Source organism: Aristolochia californica, unplaced genomic scaffold (genome assembly GCF_029961685.1).
Source record: "Aristolochia californica isolate CCGP_79_NKW_82.1479 unplaced genomic scaffold, dmAriCali1.0.hap1 SCAF_16, whole genome shotgun sequence".
In the NCBI taxonomy this organism is placed as follows: domain Eukaryota; kingdom Viridiplantae; phylum Streptophyta; class Magnoliopsida; order Piperales; family Aristolochiaceae; genus Aristolochia; species Aristolochia californica.
The window spans coordinates 6,361,460-6,385,672 of NW_027181837.1; the positions used below are offsets into that span (position 1 = coordinate 6,361,460).

General features: G+C 38.8%; 1 protein-coding gene across 2 annotated transcripts; it reads right to left on the bottom strand.

Moving 5' to 3' along the window:
• Positions 1–11,377: 11,377 nt before the first annotated feature.
• On the bottom strand, positions 11,378–23,964 carry LOC137952878 (extra-large guanine nucleotide-binding protein 1-like). Of its 2 annotated transcripts, XM_068799977.1 has the most exons (9): positions 23,886–23,964; positions 22,233–23,724; positions 21,633–21,770; positions 21,451–21,555; positions 21,187–21,372; positions 20,792–20,972; positions 12,928–13,169; positions 12,534–12,697; positions 11,378–12,276 (listed from the first exon to the last, which is right to left on the bottom strand). In XM_068799977.1, exons 2-9 carry the CDS (start codon positions 23,571–23,573, stop codon positions 11,685–11,687), a joined length of 2,949 nt encoding a protein of 982 aa, XP_068656078.1. In that variant the 5' UTR covers positions 23,574–23,724; positions 23,886–23,964; the 3' UTR covers positions 11,378–11,684. The 2 variants fall into 2 exon arrangements, with proteins under 2 accessions (XP_068656078.1, XP_068656079.1); XM_068799978.1 differs by having other exon boundaries at positions 20,792–20,903; positions 22,233–23,941.
• Between the last annotated feature and the right edge of the window lie 249 nt (positions 23,965–24,213).

The following is a 24,213-nucleotide window of genomic DNA, read 5'->3' on the forward strand; positions in this document are numbered from 1 at the left end:
TAGTCTCTCTGCCGTAGACAATACTGAGCTACTATTGCCGCTTCCACTTGTCGCCGCACACCGCCGCAAGTCGTTGCCGTCCATCTTTAGTGCCCCTGCCGCCGCCACTGCCTCTCCCACTAAATCTGAACTCCAAACTGACTCTTTGCCCATCGCTGGAATAACCACCTTCGCCGCCTACCGTCTCGCCAAAACCCTTCTTCCTTCCTTGTTCCCGGCACCATCACCACTGCACCATAACCACAACCAAATCTCCAGTCGCTCGACGTCCTCATCGCCCCGCTACCACCTGACACCGCCACCGTCCGCTCTGCCGGCAACCACCCAGCCGGCGCCGCATAGAACCCCCCCGCTCCCCCTGCTCTTTCTTCTCTCTACTCTCATTGCCGATTTACCACTGAAATTGGTCGACCCCGCTGCCGCCTGCCCCTTCGGCCACAATGCCGACCGCCCCCAGCCTGGCGGCGCCTCCGCCCATCTCGATAGCACCGAGAAGACCTAAGTTAAGGGGGCAAATTATTTTTCCCATGTACGTACGTGCACCGCGTGCGAACTCGCATGTGGGCTTCACACGTGTGAGTATTGCATGTGTGGCATTTAAAAAAAAAACTCAATGAATTCATCCTATCCAGACAATGTGATTCCGTCCGCCCCAGCCGTTGTCTTTCTACCAAACTAAGCAATTGTGTCCACCCCAATCGCTGCTCTAGCTGCCTCCAGTGCCGCTGCTCTGCTACCTGATGATAAAATTCCATCCACACCAGTTGCCTCCAGTGCCGTTGCTTTGCCACCTGACGATGAAATTCCATCCACACCAGCCGCCTCCAGTGTCGTTGCTCTGCCACTTAACGATGAAATTCCATCCACACCAGCCGCCTCCAGTGCAATTGCTCTTCCACCAAAGGATGAAAGTCCGTCCGCACCAGCCGCCTCTAGTGTCGCTGCTCTCTCCAAACCACTTCCAAGAACATTCTTTTTGAAGATCAAGATGCGACTCTAATCTCTCCTCTCGGAGCTCCATCTTACAGGGGCTTGATAGAGATAGAGATAAACATAGTGATAGATAGTGATAGAGATAAAGATAACTAGTAATTGAATTAGAGAGAGACTCAAATTGCAGAGTCCTAATCACCTACAATATCTCTGTATAATTCTATAAATATTTTACACCTGATCAATAAGAATCACGACAATATTATTCATCATTCCTATATTCTATAATAGATAGTAACTGAGCTATATCTTGAGCTTCACATTAAAGCAGTTGAAGCATCCATGGGGGGACCCATCATCCTGCTCATCGAGCCAACTTTCCCTGACTTGCTTTTGTTAAAATTGAGTTCAAGTCCATCCCTAAATAACTATCTGAAATTACAAGGATTTTTCCAAATTATCACAGGATTTTCCTAGAATTAACCTATGTAGGATCATTCACATTAACATATCCCTCACGTCCAAGCCTAAACAAACTTACAATAGACCTAAGAGGTGGAGGTTCAAACAAAAAAGAGCATAAACAAAGCCCAATAGTAGAGCTTAGAATTGTCTCAAGAAAGAAGTTGTATAGATCTGAAACTAGGATCAGGGGCAAAAATGAAAAGAAAGCGAAGGTTTGTAATTGTTTTTTTTTGTTTGAAGAGTGAGACTTCCATTTTTATCATGCAACAATCTCTAGAGACCTTTTCAATGTGGAATTTTGTGTATAGAGAACTGATACTAGAGGTGGAAATAAAGACCAGAAGTCTGATCCAAACAAAAAAAACCATTCAATTGCCCACCATTACCCTCTTTTAATAGTGGTAGTGTTGAAAAGGACAATCTCAAGGATCTCTGAAGACTTAGTAGCCAGAGTAGCACATATGCATGAGATTATTACTGTCTTTATCCACTAAAAGCAGAGACATTTGGAGAAGATGACATTTCACTAATGAGTGTTCCAAGTGATTGTTTAGCTCCAGCCAATTGAAAAAAGATGGAAAGGTTAACCAATTTTTGAACAAGAACAAATTCAGTGTGCTTACGTCTGATAAGAACAAGTGAAAAGACAAGAAACACCTGTTACAGCTTCTTTAACTGCAATGAGTTTTGTTCTCATTGTTTAGAGTTGGTTACTTCTTCTTCTTCACTATCAGTTTCATCTACAAACAACTCCACAGACTCAGCACTCCATTAGAACGAGCTCCACTTTGCCTTCTCCTAAAAATTAAGAAAAAAGAATATTGAAAAATAATAACTCTTCGGAAATAGATGAATGGAATAGTAACGAAAGCAAATACTCTAGCACAAGAAAGTCTCCAACCCTAAATGTGAAGCCCATATTGTGCACATGAAATAGAAATTCTACAAAAAAAGAGAGTAAAACTCTTGTGAAATGCACTTGACTGATACTCTAGGGGTACGAAATCATGTTGACTGTCCTTATACTTGTTAAGAAAATATAAAAAGAAGAGGCTTGTCAAGAAAAAAGAGTTTTTCAGATTATTCTCTTAGAAGTGTCAACTAGTCAGTCCAAGAAACTATATCGGTACACGTCTTGTTAATTTTGGCTGAAAGGGCTATTTTCTGTTACACAACCATCACTTACTTGAATGAATTCTCCATTAAAATTTCTTGAATCCGAGTAACATTGATCTTACATTGACAACATTAAAAAAAGTGATTTCTATAGAAAGTGGGGGATTTGAAATAGTGCTACTCCCTAAAGCTAGACAATACATGTAAGCTATTTAGCGATTTCAATACCCAATCATTCTCAAAAAAATATTATGCTTTAATAACACAAGGAAAAATTAAAATCATATCGCATGTCCTAGAGATTCATTTTCAAAATTGTAAAAATCAAGATTTTTTTAAGTTGTGGAGCCTAATTAATGCCTTACGCTGAGTTAGTACGCGGGTCAACCTTCACAGTATGGTCGTCGTAGAGGTTGGATGGGGGACATGGAGCACCCCTCCTTGGGGGTATGGAGGCGGAGCCCCCGCCAGATCTACAATATATTGACTGTTGTTTCATTAAGGGTAGTTTGGATATTTCACGTTTGTAATATGGTTTCCATAATGTTCTCCTTATACTTGGGGGCACCATTGTTAGGGTTTTTATCACCTGAAGTATTATCATTGGAGTATCACCAGTTGCGGTTAAGATACGTTAAAGAAAAACCACTTGTAAGTATAAGCGATTTCTCTTGTAAACTATTTCATCTTCATAGTGGAACTGTAGTGGTGGAAGACAGGAAGTAGTCTCACCTAGAGGCAAACTTGTGTAAATCTTGTTGTGTTTTCATGCTTGCTTTTCCTTGTTCCTCGATTATTTTTATTTTTCTCGTTAGTTTGGAATTAGGGGTCTAATTCCTAACAGGTTTGTGTTAAGAAAGAGGAGAAGTTTGGGAAAGGAGAAGAAATTTTTTTTGAAGAGCCTGGAAGGCTTTATTGTGAAATATGCACATATTCTCAAACTTCTTAAATAAGTGTTTTGAGTTAAAAAAAGAAGAAGCCCATATACACTTAATAAACCTTGTATCTCCCTAACTACACATCCTATGTACATGAAAATTTAACAACTGATGTAACTTAACATGTAGAATAAGATTACATAAAGAAAATTAATCACTGAAGTGGAAAAATAACCAAAATACCCCTGATGTATTTTCTAACACTCTCACTCAAGCTGAAGCATATATATCCAGGAGTCCCAACTTGTTGCAAAATGATATAAATTCTCGCTTGCCAAGGGCCTTGGTGAAGACATCTCCCAACTGATCTCTAGACCGAGCAAATGGAGCTACTACCTCATTTTTCATCTCCTCATCTCGAATGAAGTGGCAATCCACTTCTATATGTTTAGTCCTCTAGTGGAAAATTGAGTTACTTGCAATAAAGATCACATCATGATTATCAAAAAACATGCTCATCGACTCATCCTAGTTGAAACCCAACTCTCATGAGACTGACCTGACCCACATCAACTCACTCACTTTGTGAGATATCACCTTGTATTCAGCTTCTCCAATAAAACAAATTTCTTCCTAGGAAGACAATATCCAGAGGTTAACTTTCTGTCCAGTTTGGACACTGCATAGTTTGAATTAGAGAAAACCTCTATCTTCATATGATTGTTAGGTCTAAATAAAATACCTTTTCTTGATGCTCCTTTCAAATACCTCAAATTCTTTGAGCAGCTTCTAAATATACTTTTTGAAGATGTTCCATAAACTAGCTCACTACACTTATTGCAAAAGAAATATCAAAACTAGTAACTGTTGCATAAACTAACTTTCCCACTAACCTCTGATATTATCTTTTGTCATTTAATTTATCACTCTGCACATTATGTAGAACATGCCCCACTTCCATTAGGGTATCAGTTGGCTTGGCTACCAACAAACCATACTCATGAAGCATATATGTGACATACTTACGTTGTGTCATCACAACACCTTTATTTTTTGCCACTTCAGAAGAAGAGAAGGAGAGAAGGAGAGAAGAAGAGAAGAAGAGAAGGACCTCGGGTAAAGAAAGGAGAAAGAAAGAAAAGGGAAAGAGCCTTTACGCTAAGAGAGCTTGGACAAATTGAGAGAAGGAGAGAGAGAATATATGCTCTACCCCTACCCAAGGGCCTCTATTTATATAGTTTTTTAGAAGATATTACAATGTCTATAATGCCCTTTGGGCTACAAGCTTTACATAAGAAAAAACCTAAGTAGACATGTTCTCCTTGACTAATTACTCCCTTGTGCCATCTTTATGAGATAACACCTTATTTATTATCATGTCATCCCTCTTGTACATGTGGGCTTTCTCCATACTCATGTGGGCTTGAGCCCATCTTCTAACACTCCTCCTCAAGTTGGGGGCGAGAAAACATCGTAAATGCCCATCTTGCTACAAATAGTGGACATGATTTTGTGAGTGATTGGGTTGTGAGGAGATATGTCTTAAGGATAAAATATGTCAAGTTGGAATTTTTCTCATATAAAGTGGCAATCCACTTCAATGACTTTTATTCTTTCATGAAAGTATGGATTTGAAGCGATATGGATTGCTGTTTGATTATCGCAATGTAGATCCATAGACGCTCCTTTATAGAATTCTAGTTCAGTGAGAAGGGACTTGACCCATAGAAGTCACTAACTGTGTGTGCCATAACCCTGTATTCTACTTATGCACTGGACCTTGCAACCATATTTTGCTTTTTGTTTCTCCATGTGATCAAGTTTCCTCCAACCATTGTACAATACCTAGAAGTGGATTTTCTGTCATCTAGGGATCCGACCCAATCTGCATCGGAGAACCTTTCTATGTTGAAGTGACCATGGTTCTTATAGAGAAATCCTCTTCCTGGAGCTCCTTTCAAATAACGCAATATTCTTTCTGAAGCTTGCTAATGAGTAAGTTGTAATTTGTGCATATATTGACTTACCACACTTCTTGCATATGAGATATTTGGCCTTGTTACACAAAAATAGATAAATTTTTTTCACAAGTTTTTGATATTTTTCGATATCCACATCTTCTCCAAAGCCTGCAGATAATTTAGTATTTGATTCTATGGGGGTATCTATTGGTCTACACCCCTTCATTCATGTCTCCTCCAGTAGATCAATAACATATTTTATTTGAAATAGTATAATCCCATGCTTGGACTGTAACACATCAATACCTAGAAAGTATTTAAGTAGTCCAAGGTCTTTTGTCTTGAACTTTTCACATATCTTCTTTTTTGCCTCTTGAATGCCATCAAAATCACTACCGATTAAGACAATATCATCAACATAGACTACCAAAAATACTTTCCCTTTGAAAGTATCTTTAATAAACATAGAGTGATCTACTGAACATCAGTGAAATCCAACCCATATCAATTCTTGCCTAAATTTATCAAACCATGCACGAGGAGACTGTTTCAAGCCATATAGAGACTTCCTCAATCGACATACCAACTCTTTCTCAACCACAAATCCTGGTGGTTGTTGCATATAAATTTCTTCTTTAATATCCCCATTTAGGAAATTATTTTTCACATCAAACCGATAGACCGGGCAAGTGGAATTACCAGCAAGGGATAACAATATACGTACTGAGTTCAATTTTGTCATTGAGATAATGTTTCTTCATAATTGATTTCCTAGTGTTGAGTATATCCTTTGCCAAAGAGGCATGCTTTAAGGCGAGCAACTGATCCATTCGGATTAAGTTTGACAATATATACTCACTTACCGCCAACGAGTTTCTTGCCTGAAGGAAGAAGAACTAGAGCTCATGTCAAATTCTCATATAGTGCCTGCATTTCTTCTTCTATTGTCGCTTTCCATCCTGAATGCCTTAGAACCTCCTAATAGGACTGTGGTGCAAAGATGGAGGAGATAGATGCAAGAACTTGACAACAAGAAGAAGACAAATATAGAATGGTCCATAGAGCACCTTGTGAACCCAAAATGAAACATTGCTTGACTAAACTTGTCAAACCAGGAGCATGGAGATTGTTTCAGACCATATAATGATTTTGTAAGATGGCACATCAATTCCCTCTCAACCACATATCCAGGTGGTTGTTGCATATAAATTTTCTCCTTAATATCACCATTGAGGAAGACATTTTTTACATCTAGCTGAAAGATATACCATCGAGAATTAGCAGCCAGAGATAATAAGATAAGCACCAGATTGAGCTTGGCAATGGAGGGAAAAGTTTTCTCATAATCAATCCTATAACACTGGGTACAACCTTTAGCAACAAGTCGGGCATTAAGGTGGGCCACCATGCCATCCGGATTTTGTTTGATAGAGAAGACCCATATACAGCCTACGGGCTTTTTACCAACTGGTCATGAAACAAGCCGCCATGTTTGATTCTCGTAAAGAGCTATTATTTTTTCATCCATGGCTGTTTTCCATCCTAGATTCTGAAGAGCTGGCTAATAAGATTGAGGAACAGAAGAAATGGAGGCAAAAAAATGACAACTAGATGGAGATAACCGATGGGTAGATAAAAATTGAGCAATGGGGTGAGAGGTAGAAGGTTAGGTGTAGGCCCAAGGTTCTTTTCCAAGAGCAATAGTGGGTATTTCATTGGATATGCTGAAAGGTTCAAAGTTACAAATTTTATTGTCCATCTCACAGTACTAGGATTGTGGAATAAAAAAATGCAAAGTTTCTTGAAAATGACTTGATCAGTGGAAGCAATCCAACTTGGAACATAGTTTCTAAGAAGGATCATTCAGAATCTCAACCTTCTACCTCAAGTGATAGATTGGTTATTGTTTATAGCACCCCTCAAGTATAAACTAGTGTTGAACAACCAATCATTGAAGTTCCACAAGCTACTGATAACATTTCAGTAGATCAGGTAGTTCAAGAGTTGCCAAACACTTTTGAACAATTAGTTAAACCACATACTTCTCAGGAATATGATGGTAAACATTAAGAAGATCTACTAGACTAAAGAGATCAGCAATTCCTGATGATTATGTTGTGTATCTGCAAGAATCTGACTACAACATTGGAGCTGAAAATGATTCTATGTTCTTTTCACGAGCCATGAGTTGCAAAGAATCAAAATTATGGTACAATGTTATGAAGGAAAAGATGAATTCTATGAAGAGTAACGGAGTCTGGGATCTTGTTGAGTTGCCTAGTGGATTTAAAGCCATTGGATGTAAATGGGTCTTTAAGACAAATAAATATTCATTAGGCAACATTGAGAGATACACGGCAAGACTCGTTGCTAAGGGATTCACACAGAAAGAAAGAATCGATTACACTGAAACTTTTCTCCTGTATCTAAGAAAGATTCCTTGCATATTATTTTGGCATTAGTAACTCATTTTGACTTAGAGTTGCAACAAATGGATCAATGTATATACCAGAAGGTCAGTGGGAGTAAAATTTGTTTTCTTGTTTTATATGTGGATAACATTTTGCCAGCAACCAATGATAAGGGTTTTCTGCATAAGGTGAAACAACTTCTGTCTAAAAATTTCTATATAAAAGATATGAGTGAGGCATCTTATGTCATTAGCATTAAGATTCGTAGAGGCAGTTTTTGAGGTATCTTAGGTCTGTCTCAAGAAACCTGTATTAATAAAGTTTTAAAGAGATTTCGGATGAAGGATTGTTCACCAAGTGTAGCTCCCATTGTGAAGGGTGATAGGGTCAATTTGAATCAATGCCCGAAGAGCGACTTTGAAAGAGAACAAACGAAGGACATTCCATATGCTTCTGCTGTCGAAAGCCTGATATATATTCAAGTCTGCACAAGACCTGACATTGCATTTGTTGTAGGAATGTTGGGACAATATCAGAGTAATCCAAGGATATACCACTAGAGAACTGCAAAGAAAGTAATGAGGTACCTTCAAGAAACTAAAGACTACATGTTGATGTATAGAGATAGGGGACCAAACTTTCGATTATTATTGCCAACCTCCCATCAAGGTTATTCATGGCATCGTGTTACAGAGGCAGTTGCAACTAGGGGTAGCTTCGAACCGAGCTGGCTCGAGTTCAGCTCGGTGCCGGCTCGTTTCTATTCAGTATCTCTCAAGCTCGAGCAGAGCTCAAGATCGGGAATCGGCTCGTTTAAATTAACGAGCCGAGCTCGAACGAATCCAGGTTCGGCTCGACAACTTGCCAACTGGCTCGTTAACGAGCTGAGTCGGGAGCAGGAGTGAGAGCGAGAGTGAGGGGAGGAAAAATTCTTCCTCCCCTCGTCACCGTCGAGCCCCTCCCGTCTGCTGTTGTTGCCGCCTCTACTACCGTCAACAGCTGCTCGCCGGTCGCCTCTGTCACCAGCTGTTCGATTTCTTCCTCCCCATGCCTTCGCCTCTGTTTCCGTCACCGCTGCTTCTGTCGCCGCAGCCTTCATTGCAGCCGTCATCCCCGATGACACTGGCGCCGTAACCCTCTTCCTCCCCTTCCTCCATGTCGTCCTCGATGGAATACCTAAGTTCAGGGGAGAAATAATTCCCCCCCTCCTCCCTCCCTCTCTCTCCCCACGCGCGAAGATGATTTTGAACGTGCGAGATCATAAAATGAAAAAAAAATCCTTAAACTATCCATTCTAATCATAAAGTGAAAATTTTTTTTCCCATAAACTCTCCATCCTCATGGCTCTTGAAGAAATTGAAAATACATTTTAATATAAATAAGTTTCTAGGGACTATTAGTGCCTCTTGTTTTTTGTAAATATTTTTCTAATTGAAAATTCTTATTAAAAATTCATATAATTTTTTAAATTAAATTTTCCTTCCAAGATGGGCTAGTATTTGATAATTGATGTTGTAATACTTTTAGCATGAGGCAATTTTTATTACAATTTTGTGTTTGACATTTTATTTGATTAAAAAATTATTCGATAAGTATAGTAATATATTAGATTGATTATTAATTTTTATTTATTTCCCTAGAAGAGGCAATAAGAGGTCCATTTAACTTTCCTAAGAAAATTTTAAAATATTTCTTATAATTTTCTAATAAATCATTAATAGTAATAGGATTTTATTTAAAGTTTTTTTTGGAAATATGTATCATAGAAAAAATATTTTTAGTTTTTCCTAGAATATAAGTTTCAACCAGAGGCACTAAGGAGGCCATAATAAATGTATGGCCAGTTCAAAAATTATAAAACAAGCTAAACAATATTTGGAGTAAAAAATATTAATATTGGTGTGTTTTAATCCATTATTGAAATTAATCTTGAACCTCGTCTATCATTATTTTTTTAAAATGTATGCATAATTATATATATATATATATATATATATATTTTTTTTTTTTTTTTTTACATATATTTTATATAGAGTATTAAATGTAGGTTAAACTCGAACTCGGGTAGAGCTCGAGCTTGAACTCAGTTAAAATTGTCAGGCTCGAGTTCGATTATAATTTTAGGTTCGAAGCTAGGGTCGGATCGAGCTCGAGTTCAAAATATTTAAATCAGGCTCGACTTGAACAAGGTTCAGACTCAACTAGATTCGATGACACTTTTATGCCCAATTTTAAGTAGAAATCATTCCCAATTTAATGTAAAATATATGTATAATTTTATATATAATTTATTTGATATATATTTTTAAAAAAAATTTAAATGTATATTAAAGCTCGTCTCGAACTCGATTAAAATTATTAGGCTCGAGTTCGATAACAATTTTAGGCTCGGCTCGAGCTCAAATTCAAAATATTTAAATCAAGTTCGACTCAATATAAACAAGTTCGGCTTCTAATATAAAGTCCGGGCTCTATGAGAAACCAAAACGGTTAATATCTGCTACCAGGAATAATCATAAATATACCTTAATCTTACATATAAACACGGATTTTCATCCGTTAAAAACAAAATACTAAAATTTAGCCCCAAAATGGCCATGGATTACTAGATCTTTTCTCAAGATCTTTCCAACCCAGATATTTTATCAAGATCTTTCCGACCCAGATATTTTCTCGATTTTCAAGATATTTCAGTAGAAGAGTCAAGATCAGATTGGCTTCTATTGTCGGGATACTTAATCTCAAAAAAAGAAAAAGAAAAGAAAATTAGGAATTTTTCATTCTTGTCGTAGGATATACTTTTTATTCGCGTCAACAGAGACGAAAGAGATAAGAGAGCCGCGCGAGTCCAAAAAAACTGACCACGGTTTCTTCTGATTCCACGTATATTCGTTTCTCTCCTCTGGTTTCCTTCCTCTTTCTCTCTCTGTTCTATATAAATCCACGTCACTCGCAGGACTTTTAGGCATTCACGGAGGAAGAGAAATCAGAAGAGAGAAAAAAAAAGGGGGGGAAAGAAATTGGTTTCGGAAGCTGCTCTGATCGAGTTGACAAATGTTGGGGTTGGTGGAATCATTGCGGAGCGAGCTCTCGAGGTTGGTGAAGAAGGGAAGCCGAAGGGGGACAGAAGCGAGCAGTGACGGCGAGGCGACCCACCGGATGGCGAAAGAGCAGCATTACGAGTCACGGGATGTTAGCGGATCAGCGGAAGCGAAGACTCGGCGGGTGAGTCTCTCGGAAGCCACTCTGTGTTTGCTCATGGATCGCTTTGCACCGTCTTGACGCTTGAAGACGGATTGATTCGCAGATTTCAGTCGTTTTTTTTTTTCTGTATAGTTAATTATAATATATGGTTTTTTTTATAATTTTTTGCTGTGGAAATGGAATTAAGTTTTAGATATGAATCAAGTGTTTTTTTTCTTGATCGAAAGGTTGAGGACATAGGCAGGTCCATTAATAAGATCAAATCTGTTCAAGTCAAAGGTTGATTAGCTTTAATAAGATCAAATATTCGATCCATTAAAAAGGAAAATCTGTCATTATGATAAATTATATTTTAAAATAAGTAAAATAGAGACAGAGAAAGGGATTATAATGCATGGGCTAGAGAATGTCTTCCAACTGTCTTTAATTAATCTACAATATTCAGATTTGTGCATTCCACATATAGTCCAATCCACATGAATAGTGAAGTTCGTTCATTTGCTTGAGTTGGCCCAAAAGAATCTCTTACATGGGACCGAACAGTGCTCCAAATAAAGCTCCGTTTTTCAACTCCAGAAACGAGACAACTTCGACATGAATCTTTTACCTTTTATATTGAAATTCTTTGGAACTACATCTATGTACACAGACATTTTTCTAAACAATGGAGAGGCAAAATACATCACCACATGTACATACCTGCTTCCTGACAAGAATCAGTGGGAGAACGAACCGTCTTCCGTGCTAAAAACTGAATTTTCAGCAACACTTAAGAATGCTTTTTCTTCTTCCCACTTGATGATCTCCCTTGCAAATTTAAGAGCCGCGTCAACTGATGTAGCCTCCAAGCCGTTTGTCTGACAAACATAAAGCTTCCGCCCGGTCAGAGAATAAAAGAGCCTTTTGAACTTTGCTGCAATATAATGAAAAGCACGCTGGCCCATTGAACTCTCATTGATGCTATTGCTCCTGCTGCCAGAGTTGTTGTGACGACTTATCACAGGCTTAAAGTCATCCAACCAGTCACACACATTTAGGGGAACACGGCCAACCTTCTCTTCAAACAAGTCAATCTTGTTAAGTACCAGCAGGAACTCCATCTGTTCAAAGGTCTCGTGGGTAACAATACTCTCAAACAGCCTCTTGTTCAATGACATTTTATTCTGCGGGGTCCTGCTCCCATCATCACAAAACTCATCATAGTCACTTAAAGCTACACAGAAGATGACAATCCGAATGTCTTCAAACATTTCCAGCCACTTGCAGTTTTCCCCAAGACCTTTTGCATGTACTCTAATGAGTTGGTACCTGCATCCGTGATGTCCAGAGAAGTGAAATAATGCCTAATCAAACTTCCTTAGCACTTGTTCAATTACAAAAACACTTTATGCATCCAACTTAGTCGTGTTTGATTCCTATAAAATACGACCACCACTTCTCCCACCCACTTGATCAAATCAAGCCATTAAACAAGAAAATTTAAATCAAGATGCTTTTCTAACTGAGAAAGAAAGACTTATTGAGCCAGATGGGAATTTAATTAACTCGTGCTAAATGTAACCAACCTCAGTAATGGGTTATGCTGATCAGCATCATCATCAATATCGTCATATGGTGAACGAGGAAATGAGAAGTCTATGCATGTAAGTCCATTTGCAGAAGTAACTCCTTCAGCACGAAGAATGTCTGCGTCGGATGGCTCGTACTCCATCTTTGCTATATCAACAACCTGAAGAAGTTTGCAGTAACTAAGAACTTAAACAGTGGAGATCACATATAGTAAATGACCTCCGAAGTTTCAGAGGAACAGAAAAGGGAGAAATTTTTAAAGGGAAGCATACACTAGTACCTGCTCTGGGAAATAACTTGCATGAGTAGGCAACCTTCTTCTAATCTAAGTAATCACCTAACTTTCAGAGGAACAAGAAAAGACTTTCAAAGGGCACGATGCATTATTACCTGCTCTAGGAAATAACTTGCATGAGTAGGCAAGGTCTGTAGTTCACTTCTCCGGCTGTATGTTGCCTGAATAGCAGCATCTTTCCACAGTTCCTCAACTGAAGGTGCATATTCACGAGTAGCTGCTGGGAATATAGCTTCCAGGTCGCCTGATGCCATAACTTTGAGGTACCAATCTGAGAATGCTTTCAATCTTGGGCTAATGGAATATAAAGGGTGAGCATCTTTGAGATTCTTATTGCCTGCATATATCAAGAGCTTCAATTTCTCTTTAAAGCTTTTCTTTGGAGCGAAAGATTCTTCTTGAGCTTTACTTATGAAATGTGTGCAAACACACATGTACTATTTATTCATTATCGAGTGATTTCAATGCTAAGAAACAGGAATCTCAAATAAACTATATCATCAAGAAAGCATGAATATGCAAAACACATACAAACACACACATTATTTTGCTATTGAGTCATTTCAATGCTCACAAACAGGAATCTCTAGCAAATAAAAATCATCTAGAAAGCTATAATATACTTTTTGGAGTCATAGATAAAATAAACTTTTTACAGGCATCAAAATGAAAATAGCCACTTGGGAGGGTTTACAATATGAGGCATTGGTTCATAATTTGTAAAATATGAAGAATAAGGAGAAATGGAGAGAAAAGAGAAGAGAGGAGTTTTGGAAGAAGCTGCACTGAAGAGCATCCTCCGTTGTGTCAAAATCTTCTCTTATTAACTCACTAAAGTTAACAGCTTACAAAAAGACGTATATGCCCCTTTACACGTACACACATATATCTCCCTAATAACATATTAGAAAGACATGAAAGTTTAACCACATAATGCTCACATAATAACTAGCCAACAGCTATCCTAAAAGGGACATAAAATCGGGGGAAAAGACCAAAATAGCTTTCTTACATATATTTTAACACAACCCCCCAAGCTAGAACGTATATATCAAAGAACTCTAGCTTGTACAGAAGTTTCCAAGTTCTTTCTTTCTCAAAAGCTTTAGTAAAGTCATCACCAAGCTGATCCACAAATTTGACATAAGGAGTAACTACAGCCCCACTTATTACAACATCACACAAAATGACAATCAACCTCTAAATGTTTCGTCTATTCATGAAAAAACTGAGTTACTTACAATAAATATTGCAGCCTGGTTATTACAAAACATCTTCATAGCCTTTGTAGTAGCAAACAGACGCTTGTATCACTGACCTCACCCACAGAAGTTCACTAATTGTGTGAGTTATTCCTTGGTACTCTGCTTTTGCACTAGAGCGGGCTATAACATTATGTTTCTTGCTTTTCTAACTATCTCTCTAGCAACAAATACATAGTAACCGGAGGTAGATTATCTATCCAATTTAGACCCCGCATAATCGGCATCAAAATATCCACTAATCTACAAGTGATTATGTGATGCGTACAACATCCTTTTTCCTTGCGCACCTTTGAAATAGTTTAATATCCTATGCATGGCTTCTAAATGTATCTTCCTTGGATACTCTATAAATTGGCACTGCAAATGATATGTCAAGTCGAGTTATTGTAGCACAAATAAGCTTGCCTATTAACCTGTTGTACATAGTCTTCTCTTTAAGCTCAACACCATCATTTTCATGGAACTATAATTTACATCCATAAGGCATCCCATCAGGTCTAGCTCCCACCAGATTCATAAAGCATATTAGTAACGTATTTTTGTTGTATCAAGATAATACCTATTTTACTTGCTACTTCAATCCCATGGAAATACTCAAGGGTTGTCTGAAAAATGTTTTGTAAGGTCTCTTCTAACTTCTTCAATGTCTTTCAAATCACTCCTTGACAACACTACGCCATCAACATATACAATCGACACTATAAATCCAAAAGGTCTCTTCAAAATAGACGAGTGATCACAAAGACTTCTTGCAAACCTACGTCATCAACATATACAATCAACACTATAACTCCAAAAGGTCTCTTCAAAATAGACGAGTGATCACAAAGACTTCTTGCAAACCCCAATGACATAACTACTTGGCTGAATATTTCGAACCAAGCTCTCAGACTCTAATTGAGGCCATAAATGGCTTCATCTAGTCTACATATTTTCCATGTCTCTCCCTGAGCAATATACCCAAAAGGTTGCTCCATATAAGCTTCCTCGGCTAGATCACCAGACAAGAATGCATTTTTAATATCCAATTGGAACTATGACAAACCCTTGTTGACAGCGACAAACATCAATATGATAATTGATGATAGATATGCAATTGGTGAAAAAGTCTCAATGACATCTACCCCATAGGATCCCTAAGGCGATGAACTAGGCTTTATATTGCTCTATAGAACCATCAACCTTATATTTTATTGTGTAAACCCAACAACACCCAACCATGGTCGCATCTATGACACGTTTCCAATGAGGAGAAGACAAGGCTTCTTGTATGGAAGAAGGAATAGAATAGGAAGACAGAGATAATGCAAAATATTTGAAAGAATTAGACAATGAATCAAAGCAAACAAACTTGAAAATAAGATATCTAGTTCCCCATTGAGTACAAACTCGAATACCTTTACGAAGTGAAACAAGTAAGTTATAATCATTTACCTCAGGACCAACATGTTAATCGATTTCACCGAATGAAGGTAAACTAAGAGATCGATTTCTATTTCGATACCTGATTTTCTATTCGATAAATAGATATAGAAGTTTAAGACAGAAATTACAATAATGCCCTTATAAGATACAAATTTACAATAATGCCCTTATATACGATAACATCCTCCCTCAAATTGATGCTGGTAAGTCAACCAACAACAATTTGCCAACCAAAAATTGATGCTGTTGCCGAGTCATAGCTTTGGTGAAGACATCGGCCACTTGGAGATCCGAAGAAATGTAAGGAAGAAATATCACCCGACCATCCAAGGTATCACGGATAGAATGACAATCAACCTCAATTTGTTTGGTGCGTTCATGGAAAACAGGGTTGGTGGCAATCTGAACAACACTAGTGCTATCAGCATGAAGATGGGTAGAAGTAGTCTGAGGGAACTCAAACTCCGCAAGAAGACCGCGTAGCCATACAATCTCAGAACAGGCAGTAGACATGGCACGACACCTAGCTTCAGTAGAGGATTTAGAAACACGATCTTGTTTCTTATATCGCCAAGAAATTAAGGCATCACCTAAAAACATACACCAACCCGTAGTAGAGCGACGGGTATCCAGACACCCAGCCCAATCAGCATCACTATAAGCAATAAGTTGAAGAGAGGAGCTTGTAGGAAAGAATAATCCACGAGTAGGAGAACCTCGAAGATAGTGGATGATGCGTCGAACTGCAGCAAGATGGAGATGACAAGGAGAAGACATAAACTGACTAACCTGATGAACAACATAGGAGATGTCAGGGCGAGTAGTGGTCAAGTAGATGAGACTCCCAACCAGGCGCCGATAGAGAGTAGGGTACATCAAGAAAGTCCCCTTTATCTTTCCGGTATTTGACATTTACTTCCATAGGAGTATCAACAGAAGAAGTGTCCTCCAAACCAGCTATGGTAATAATATCTTGAATATACTTATGCTGGTTTAAGAAAATACCATTGGCCTGATGATGGACTTCCAGTCCTAAGAAGTACGTGAGCTGGCCAAGATCTTTCATATGGAAAGTGGCATGTAACACCTGTTGTAGCTTGGTAATCAGTCCAGAGTCAGTGCCAATAATAAGGATGTCATCCACATAAACCAGGAGAATGACCATGCCTGCGACAGACTTATGATAGAAGAGAGAGGAATCATACTGACTCTGTGTAAACCTGTGGAGAATAAGAGTGCCACAAAATTTCTCAAACCAAGCTTGGGGGGCTTGCTTAAGCCCATATAGAGGACGACGAAGCTTGCAAACCTGATCAGGAGAGGAGGTAGTCATACCCGAAGGGAGCTTCATGTATACATCTTCATGGAGGTCACCATGGAGAAATGCATTCTTCACATCCATCTGATGCAGCGGCCAGGACTGAGAGGCTGCAATCGTGAATATAGTACGGACTGTAGTCATCTTGGCAATCGGCGCAAAAGTTTCCTCATAATCAATCCCATATTCCTGTTTGTTGCCCAGAGCTACTAGGCGAGCTTTGTACCGATCCAAAGAGCCATTAGAGCGAAGTTTGATAGAGAAAACCCATTTACTCCCAAGAGGCTTAACAGTAGAAGGGCAAGGAATAATATCCCAAGTGTGATTCTCCTCAAGTGCTCGAAGTTCTGTTTGCATTGCATTCTACCAACACTCATGTGCCATGGCCTGTTTGTAACAAGTGGGAATGGAGATAGAGGATAAAGTAGCAACAAGAGAGACAGTGAAGGTGAAACTATACCAATGAGGAGGCCTAGAAGGGCGAGTAGACCGGCGAAGAGCGGTGGAAACTGGAGCAAGAGTAGGATCAGGCGCCAGGAGAAGATCGTGAGGGGGCACAGAGGAAGTAGAACCAAACTCATGGCCACTACATCTTCCATAAACAAAACCAGGTTTGAACCTTTCCACAATTGGCGGAGAATCATCAAAGTAAAGTAGAAGAGATAAAGAGGCAGATGGCTGCTCAACATGAGATAGAAAAAAATATTGATTTTCAAAGAAAACCACATTCCGATAAACATGTATACGACGAGCATGTGGATCATAACAAACATAACCCTTTTGAGGGATATCATAACCAAGAAAAGCACACTTAACTGATTGGGCAGTAAGTTTATGTCGTTCATGAGCAGGGAGATGCACAAAACAAACAAAACCAAATGTTCGAAGATCAGAATATGAAGGAGAATGGCCAAACAACTTAAAGAAAGGAGAAACATGATGTAATGTAAGAGAAGGTAAGCGATTGATCAAATGAACCGAAGTAGAAAGCGCTTCACACAAAAAACGAGAAAGAATAGAAGATTCAAGTAAAAGGGTTCTGACCACATCAAGAAGATGACGATTTTTCCTCTCAGCGACACCATTTTGTTGCGGTGTCGAAGGACAAGAGCGCTGAAAGACGATCCCTTTGCTTTGAAGAAAGTCTTGAAACTCACTAGACATGTATTCACCGCCAGAATCAAAGCGCAAGACCTTGATGCTGTCAAATAATTGAGTCTCTAGAAGCGCAAGAAAACGCTTGAATACTAAAAAAACTTCAGCCTTAGCCCGTCGAAAGTAAACCCAAGTAAACCGACTACAGTCATCAATAAAGGTGACAAAGTACTTGTAATGCGCATGAGAAATAACAGGTACAATCCCCCAAACATCAGTATGAATAATATCGAAACATTGTAAGGCATGTGATACATTATGAGGAAAAGGTAGAACTTTACTTTTGTCAAGTTTGCATGATGGACATTCAAAAAAAAGATCAAGAGAAGAACACGCTTTATGTCCCAAGGCACCTAAATTAAATAATTTTCGAAGTACATCAGAGTTGGGGTGGTCTAGACTTTTATGCCCACATCTTAGGTCCAAAATCCACAACATTACATGCAAAGGAAAGTCGAAAGTAGTAAATATAATTAGAGATGAACATATTAAAAAACTTTAGACAGATAGACATGGCCTGGAGTATTTTGTCCTTTTAGGTTAGAAGTGCCACTCGAATGGAGACAAAGAATAGGGCTCCCAGCCTGTCTCCTTTGCTAAGCTATCCTTCTTCAGTGTGCCTTCATCACTTCTATGCATATTATGTTTTGTCTTCCTCAGCTTCTTGTGAGCCCCTTGAGTGATTAAGATAAGACTTTAGTCACTGCTGCACATTAGACCTCTTTTGCGCATGCTCATCCTTCTCAAGTCAAATCAAGGAGGGCTTTTGATGCCTTTAAATTATTTTAGGTTTCAAAATAAAACTCAAATCTTCTAGCATTTTTTTAATGATAAATCTTTTTCTTAAATTCACTTTCCCGTCTCCAAAACCTTCAATAACCCTATCGATTCAATCCAGAAATTATCCTGCATCCAAATCTCTTAACAGAGAAACAAGATCAATAGGCAAATTTCCTCTCATATGAGGCATAAAAGAAAACTTTTTGTAATATGAATGGTAGATTGGGTAGATTCAGAATTAACACTGAGAGTAGTATTTGCATGGAAATTCCATGGTTGAATAGTTTCCTAGAGACAAAAGTAGGCAAGTAATAGTAGGCTAGTAGAAGGATTTTAAGATGAATTTTTGTCTATTTAGACAAGTGAAGAGAAGAGCATCTCCACTCATTTTTCAGTAAAACCTTGTGTCTCTTTGATTTTCAAGAATCCTAATCAGCCGGGAGATTGCCTTCCAAATTTATCATATTCTCTCAATTTGCCACTGACATGGAACCTGGTTCTTTGTGAGAATGAATTGTATTGCCGTTATTAGAGTGGGCACTGTGTCCCATGTTTGATTCTTGGAGAAGGCAACCTATGCAAGGGGCTACCCAGTGCCAGCTGAGAGCCATAAAAAGTTGTTAGAAAATCTACTGAGGGGCACTTTGGTCATTTTACCTCAGTATATGTTATATATTTCTACGTCATGTAGTTCAACATATTTTATTATGTCTATAGTTCAAATTTCATGTACATAGGATATGTAGAATGAGAGATATAAGGAGTTGAGTTATTTAAGTGTAAGAGAGCCCTTTTTGTAATTGTCCTAATCCTATCATTAAATCGAGAAGGGGGTCGAGCACGACCCACAACGAACTCAGAATTTTGATTTCTCTCAACTCTCTCCTCTCCTCCTCTCAATTTCTCTCTTTCTTCTCTTCAATCTTCATTTTCAAAAATATGTAAAAAAATATGACCTGATCTAGAGTGGAAGTAATCATAGAGTCGGCCACTGTGGATGCCAACACTGAAGCAAGGTAGATTGTTATGGTCACGTGCAGCTCAACCTGGGTATAATTGCCAAGTTGCGCAAGCCTAGTATGGGAAAGGTTTAAGGGCCTAGACTTCTACGTCCCATAAAAACTTTTAACATATTGGTGAAGTATCTAACACTCAACTCAAAATACAATGGATCTCAATCCAACATTCCTTTCACCTTTCCTGCAGACTTTATTTCTAAAAATTTTATGTTACAGAATGAACCTCGGAACAAGCATCAACAAACACTATGTGTGGTGATTAAGCCAAGGGCTCAATCGAGCATCCTGCTGCTGTCTATAGTTTATTCCCTCCACAAACACTGCTTCAACAATTTAACTTGCTTCTCTAATGGCTCAAGCCCTGTCTAAAACACAATTTTTAAGATTCAACAACCTATGCTCAGCAGCTGATCCATTTTCAAAATTTGGAAACTCAATATGTAGATCCTATCAGATCACAAAGAGATGTATGGAACATTGCTAATTATAGAAATATTAGTCAATTCCTAATCAGAGTTTGGAGATCAAACATGCCCATTTATTGGAGTTGTCTAGCTTTGCTTAGAAGAGTTCCATTGCAAGACCATTGAACACAGGAAAGAGATTTTTTTTTTTTTAAATGAAAAGTGATTGACTATCAATAAGAACAATTAGTTCTAATAAACAATTCTTACTTTAATCATCTCATTTAGTAGCAATTTTGATATAGGGAATCTCATTCTTGTGTTCAAAACAATAATATGACATCTAGGTAAACGATGCAGACTTGAACAAGAAGCATCCTAACTATTTTAGTTCAAAAGTGCACCATATGCTTGCTTTATAATGCTTTCAATCACTTATCATCTTTTCATTTTCTTTTTCTGATTATTCAGGGTTCACACTAGCCTGTTCAAACAAGTTTACTGGCTCCTACGTAATGACTTATGGCCTACAAGATAGTGTAAGCAGGGATAATCCATCAGCATATAATACAGAATGAATGCTACGCACTTGCCTTGGTCAGCAGACAGCGGTTTCACATGGTGATTTCTTGCTTCCATCAAGCTTTCCTCTTCAAAACGTTCACGCCCTTCAAGCAGTATACCAAGATATCTATACACATTGCCCTGGATCTTACATTTAATATGTTCACGCTCTTCATCAGAGTATGAAACATTTCTGTACAAAACCCTAGCCTAAAGAAAGAAAAGAAGCAACTCAACTCAATGAACCAAGTTGTTTGAAGCTTATAGCTGAAGCTAGATTTCATTTCACAGTTTGGGTAAGTTAAGATATCATATTGTCTTACTTGTTTATGAATTATTTAGAAAAATATAAAGCATTCAAGGGGGTAAAAATGAAGAAAAGAGTTGCCAACAAAAACAGTAGTTGCATCCAGTTCCAGACTACCTGTTTAAAGAGGGTACTAGTTCCTGATCCACAAGATCCAACCAGAAGAAACTTCTGAAGAATTTTTTGCTCAAGGTATTCTGGTACAGCTATGCCAGTTTGATTAACCACTTCTTCTCCACAAGATTTTCCCAATTTAGATGGAACAGGAAGGGACAGAACCGAGCAAATCAGCTTTGTCCTAGCCTATCAATTGACTTCAAACGGAATGAGTTTCAAGACAATTCTAGTAACAGGAAGCAAGAACAAAGGAAAAGAAAACACCTTGCCCCATATGTTGCCTCTTATGTTCTTCTGCCCCTCCTCCTGGTAGGATCCATCTGCATCTAGCCAAAAATGAGGATTTCCAGCACACTGGACTCCTGCCCACTGCAATATCAAGAAAGCGAAGGTTAATGTTAAACTGTTTCTTCAATCAAATTCAAGATCACAGAAAGCAATACGACCTGAAGCATACGATACTCAGATTTAGTAATTTCTCGATTGTTAATGAAAATTCCTGTGTTCCCATTGCTAGCATCTAGCATGAGTATGCCCCCAACGTTAAGATGCGGACTAATAATCTTGCAAGGCTTGTGCCCCTCCTGTTACATGTTCATCACAGTCACAACTTAAGCTTGTAGAAGAATACAAAGAACTTCTTGAATACAAGTAGCATATAATGTACCCAACATAATCGGCAACCAGATCAATCATTTGAATGCCCACCACAAAAGGGTGAAAGTCCAAAGAACTTGACCAACAACATAGCTCCACCTATCTGATCAATGAGCATAATGAATGGCCCACATGACCACTGATTCATATTTGCACAGTATAATACCATTGATCACATGGATAGAGTTGCTTTCATGGTGAGATTTTTAAACCCTGGAGGATCACCATAAACCCCCAGCAGTTGTGGTTTAGGTTGTTTAACCTCCTACCCCCAATAAGTGCTTGAGCACAACAACATTAGTATCTGGAGACACCAATTTCTACTCTTACAACTGCCCTTAATATAAAAAAAAAAAAAAAAAATCATATCAAATGCATTCCATGTTCACCTTTCCCCAAAAACCTGACACTTGGTCATACCAATAGCTTCCGGGCTTAAGCTTATTCGGTGGATTTGGACAACTCAGCAATATAACCATCTCCTCAAGACAAAGCTGCTTCCCATTGACAAAAATATTATCAGGCTGCAGCTGATTCATTTCACATGACTTCTCTGCCTTCATCACTTGTTGGATTTCCAATGAGCTAAGCAACCTTTTAAGTAGTCTAGAGCACTTGCCCAAGCTCTCTCGCTTGGATTCGTCTATTGGGTACCCAATACAAGTAAGGCATTTCCTCCCTTCTGGCATAGAACCCATTGCCCTAAGCACACAGTTACTGCAATACTTTGCATTACAAACAAAACAAACCTCTTTTTCTGTAAAACGATTTCCTTTGAGACAACAACAACAAACCCCTTTCTTTACCTTCCAATGCGATTCTTTCCTGTCTTGGATGCTTTCAGCTTCATCTTCATTAACACTCACATCAACCATCTCACCGTCTTCTGAATCACATACGGTCATAAGAGAAGCTCTTCTGACATTGGACGCATGTCTACTGTCACAATTCCCTGAAGCTTTGTGTGAAGAATATTCTGAAGAAAGGGAACGTGAACTCAAAACTGATTGAGTAGATATCCAATCAGGAGGGTTTGCATCATTTGAAAATTCTAGACTCCCCTTAAAATCTTCCAAAGACCGCAATGCATCCGAGCTTCCAGTTATGCTTGAAAGTTCATGTGTTTCATTGTGCCTGCTTGAAAAACTCATCGAACCTAAACTCCTAAAATCTTCAGACGGTTCAAGTGTCCCACTGGCTCCGGTGCCTCGTCCACTCAAGCTTCCTACTGATAATTCACCAGTCTGATCACGCTTACTTGAAAACCTTACAATACCCAGCTCATCGGTTTGATTTTCCATCTCACAGGCTTGTTTGTCTCTGTTTGAAGAATCAACTGCATGCGCGCCACAAACTTCAGCAGACAAAACATTTGATCCATCACCAGAAAAGTCCGGATCATGAGCAATTGTGACACTTTCCTCAAAAGCAATAACAGAAGTTGGTGAAAGTACTGACTCTACATCTGGAATGAAATCACCGGGTAGTGCTTTAAGAGCATATGGAGACGGAAGGGGATGAATTACCGGCAACGCTAATCTGTCACCAAAAGCAGTCGGAATCACCACTGCAGCCGTCGGGATACGGTCGATATCGATCGGGACAGCCCGTGGAATGTCATAACCAATTGGAGGCCCATTATACTCAATGGCAAATGAATACTCATCCTCACCCTCGCTGGCAGGAAACGTAGCTTCCGCCGGTAGCATTCGCCTAAGCAGCTTCGCCATTTCCCTCTACTCACATCGAAATCCCAGCACAAATATCCAAACCTCAAGCAGAGAGTGCTCCAATCATTCCGTCCAAGAAAGCCAGTGCCTTCCCGGATATACCCTCCTTAAGCTCCAAATTCTTCTCAATTCTCTCGCCAACCCACTGAAACTATATAATCATTCAAAACCGTAAAGCAGCAGAAAAAGTAGGTTATAGAAGCAGAAATCACATTGACTCCCCAAATACCAACACCGTCCTCGAGTGAGAACAAGAGGGAATTCAAACAGAAAAAAACAACAAAAGTAACAAAAGTGGTGATTTGTTCTTACCAGGAAGCAAAGAAAGCAGGGTGGGAGCAAGAAAAACGAGCTTCCGGTCTTGGGGAAGAAATTTCAGCAGAAAAAGAAAAGGAAAAAAAAAAAAAAAAAACAAAAGCAGGAAGAGAGAACGGCGTGAGAGAATGGTTGTCGTGGATTCCGCACCGTTACTATTATCTGACTGCGTTGGCACGTCAGCCCGTGCTCCTGTCGGGCGCAAAAGCGAGAGGCTAACGAATCTTTCCACGCTAGCGGTCGGTGCACACAGACTCGTTACACCCTGTCCCCACGAAGTTTAAAATTTAATTTTTTTAAGAAAATTTACAGGTTTTATATTTAA

Bases quoted from the DNA above. Each gene is read 5' to 3' on its own strand.
- LOC137952878 (XM_068799977.1), bottom strand. From the start codon at position 23,573: ATGGCGAAGCTGCTTAGGCGAATGCTACCGGCGGAAGCTACGTTTCCT. The intron at 21,771-22,232 runs GTGAACATGGAA...AACATGTAACAG, and splicing joins TGTCAGGTTTTTGGGGAAAG to GAGGGGCACAAGCCTTGCAA. The intron at 21,373-21,450 runs GTGTTTTCTTTT...GTCAATTGATAG, and splicing joins GAGGCAACATATGGGGCAAG to GCTAGGACAAAGCTGATTTG.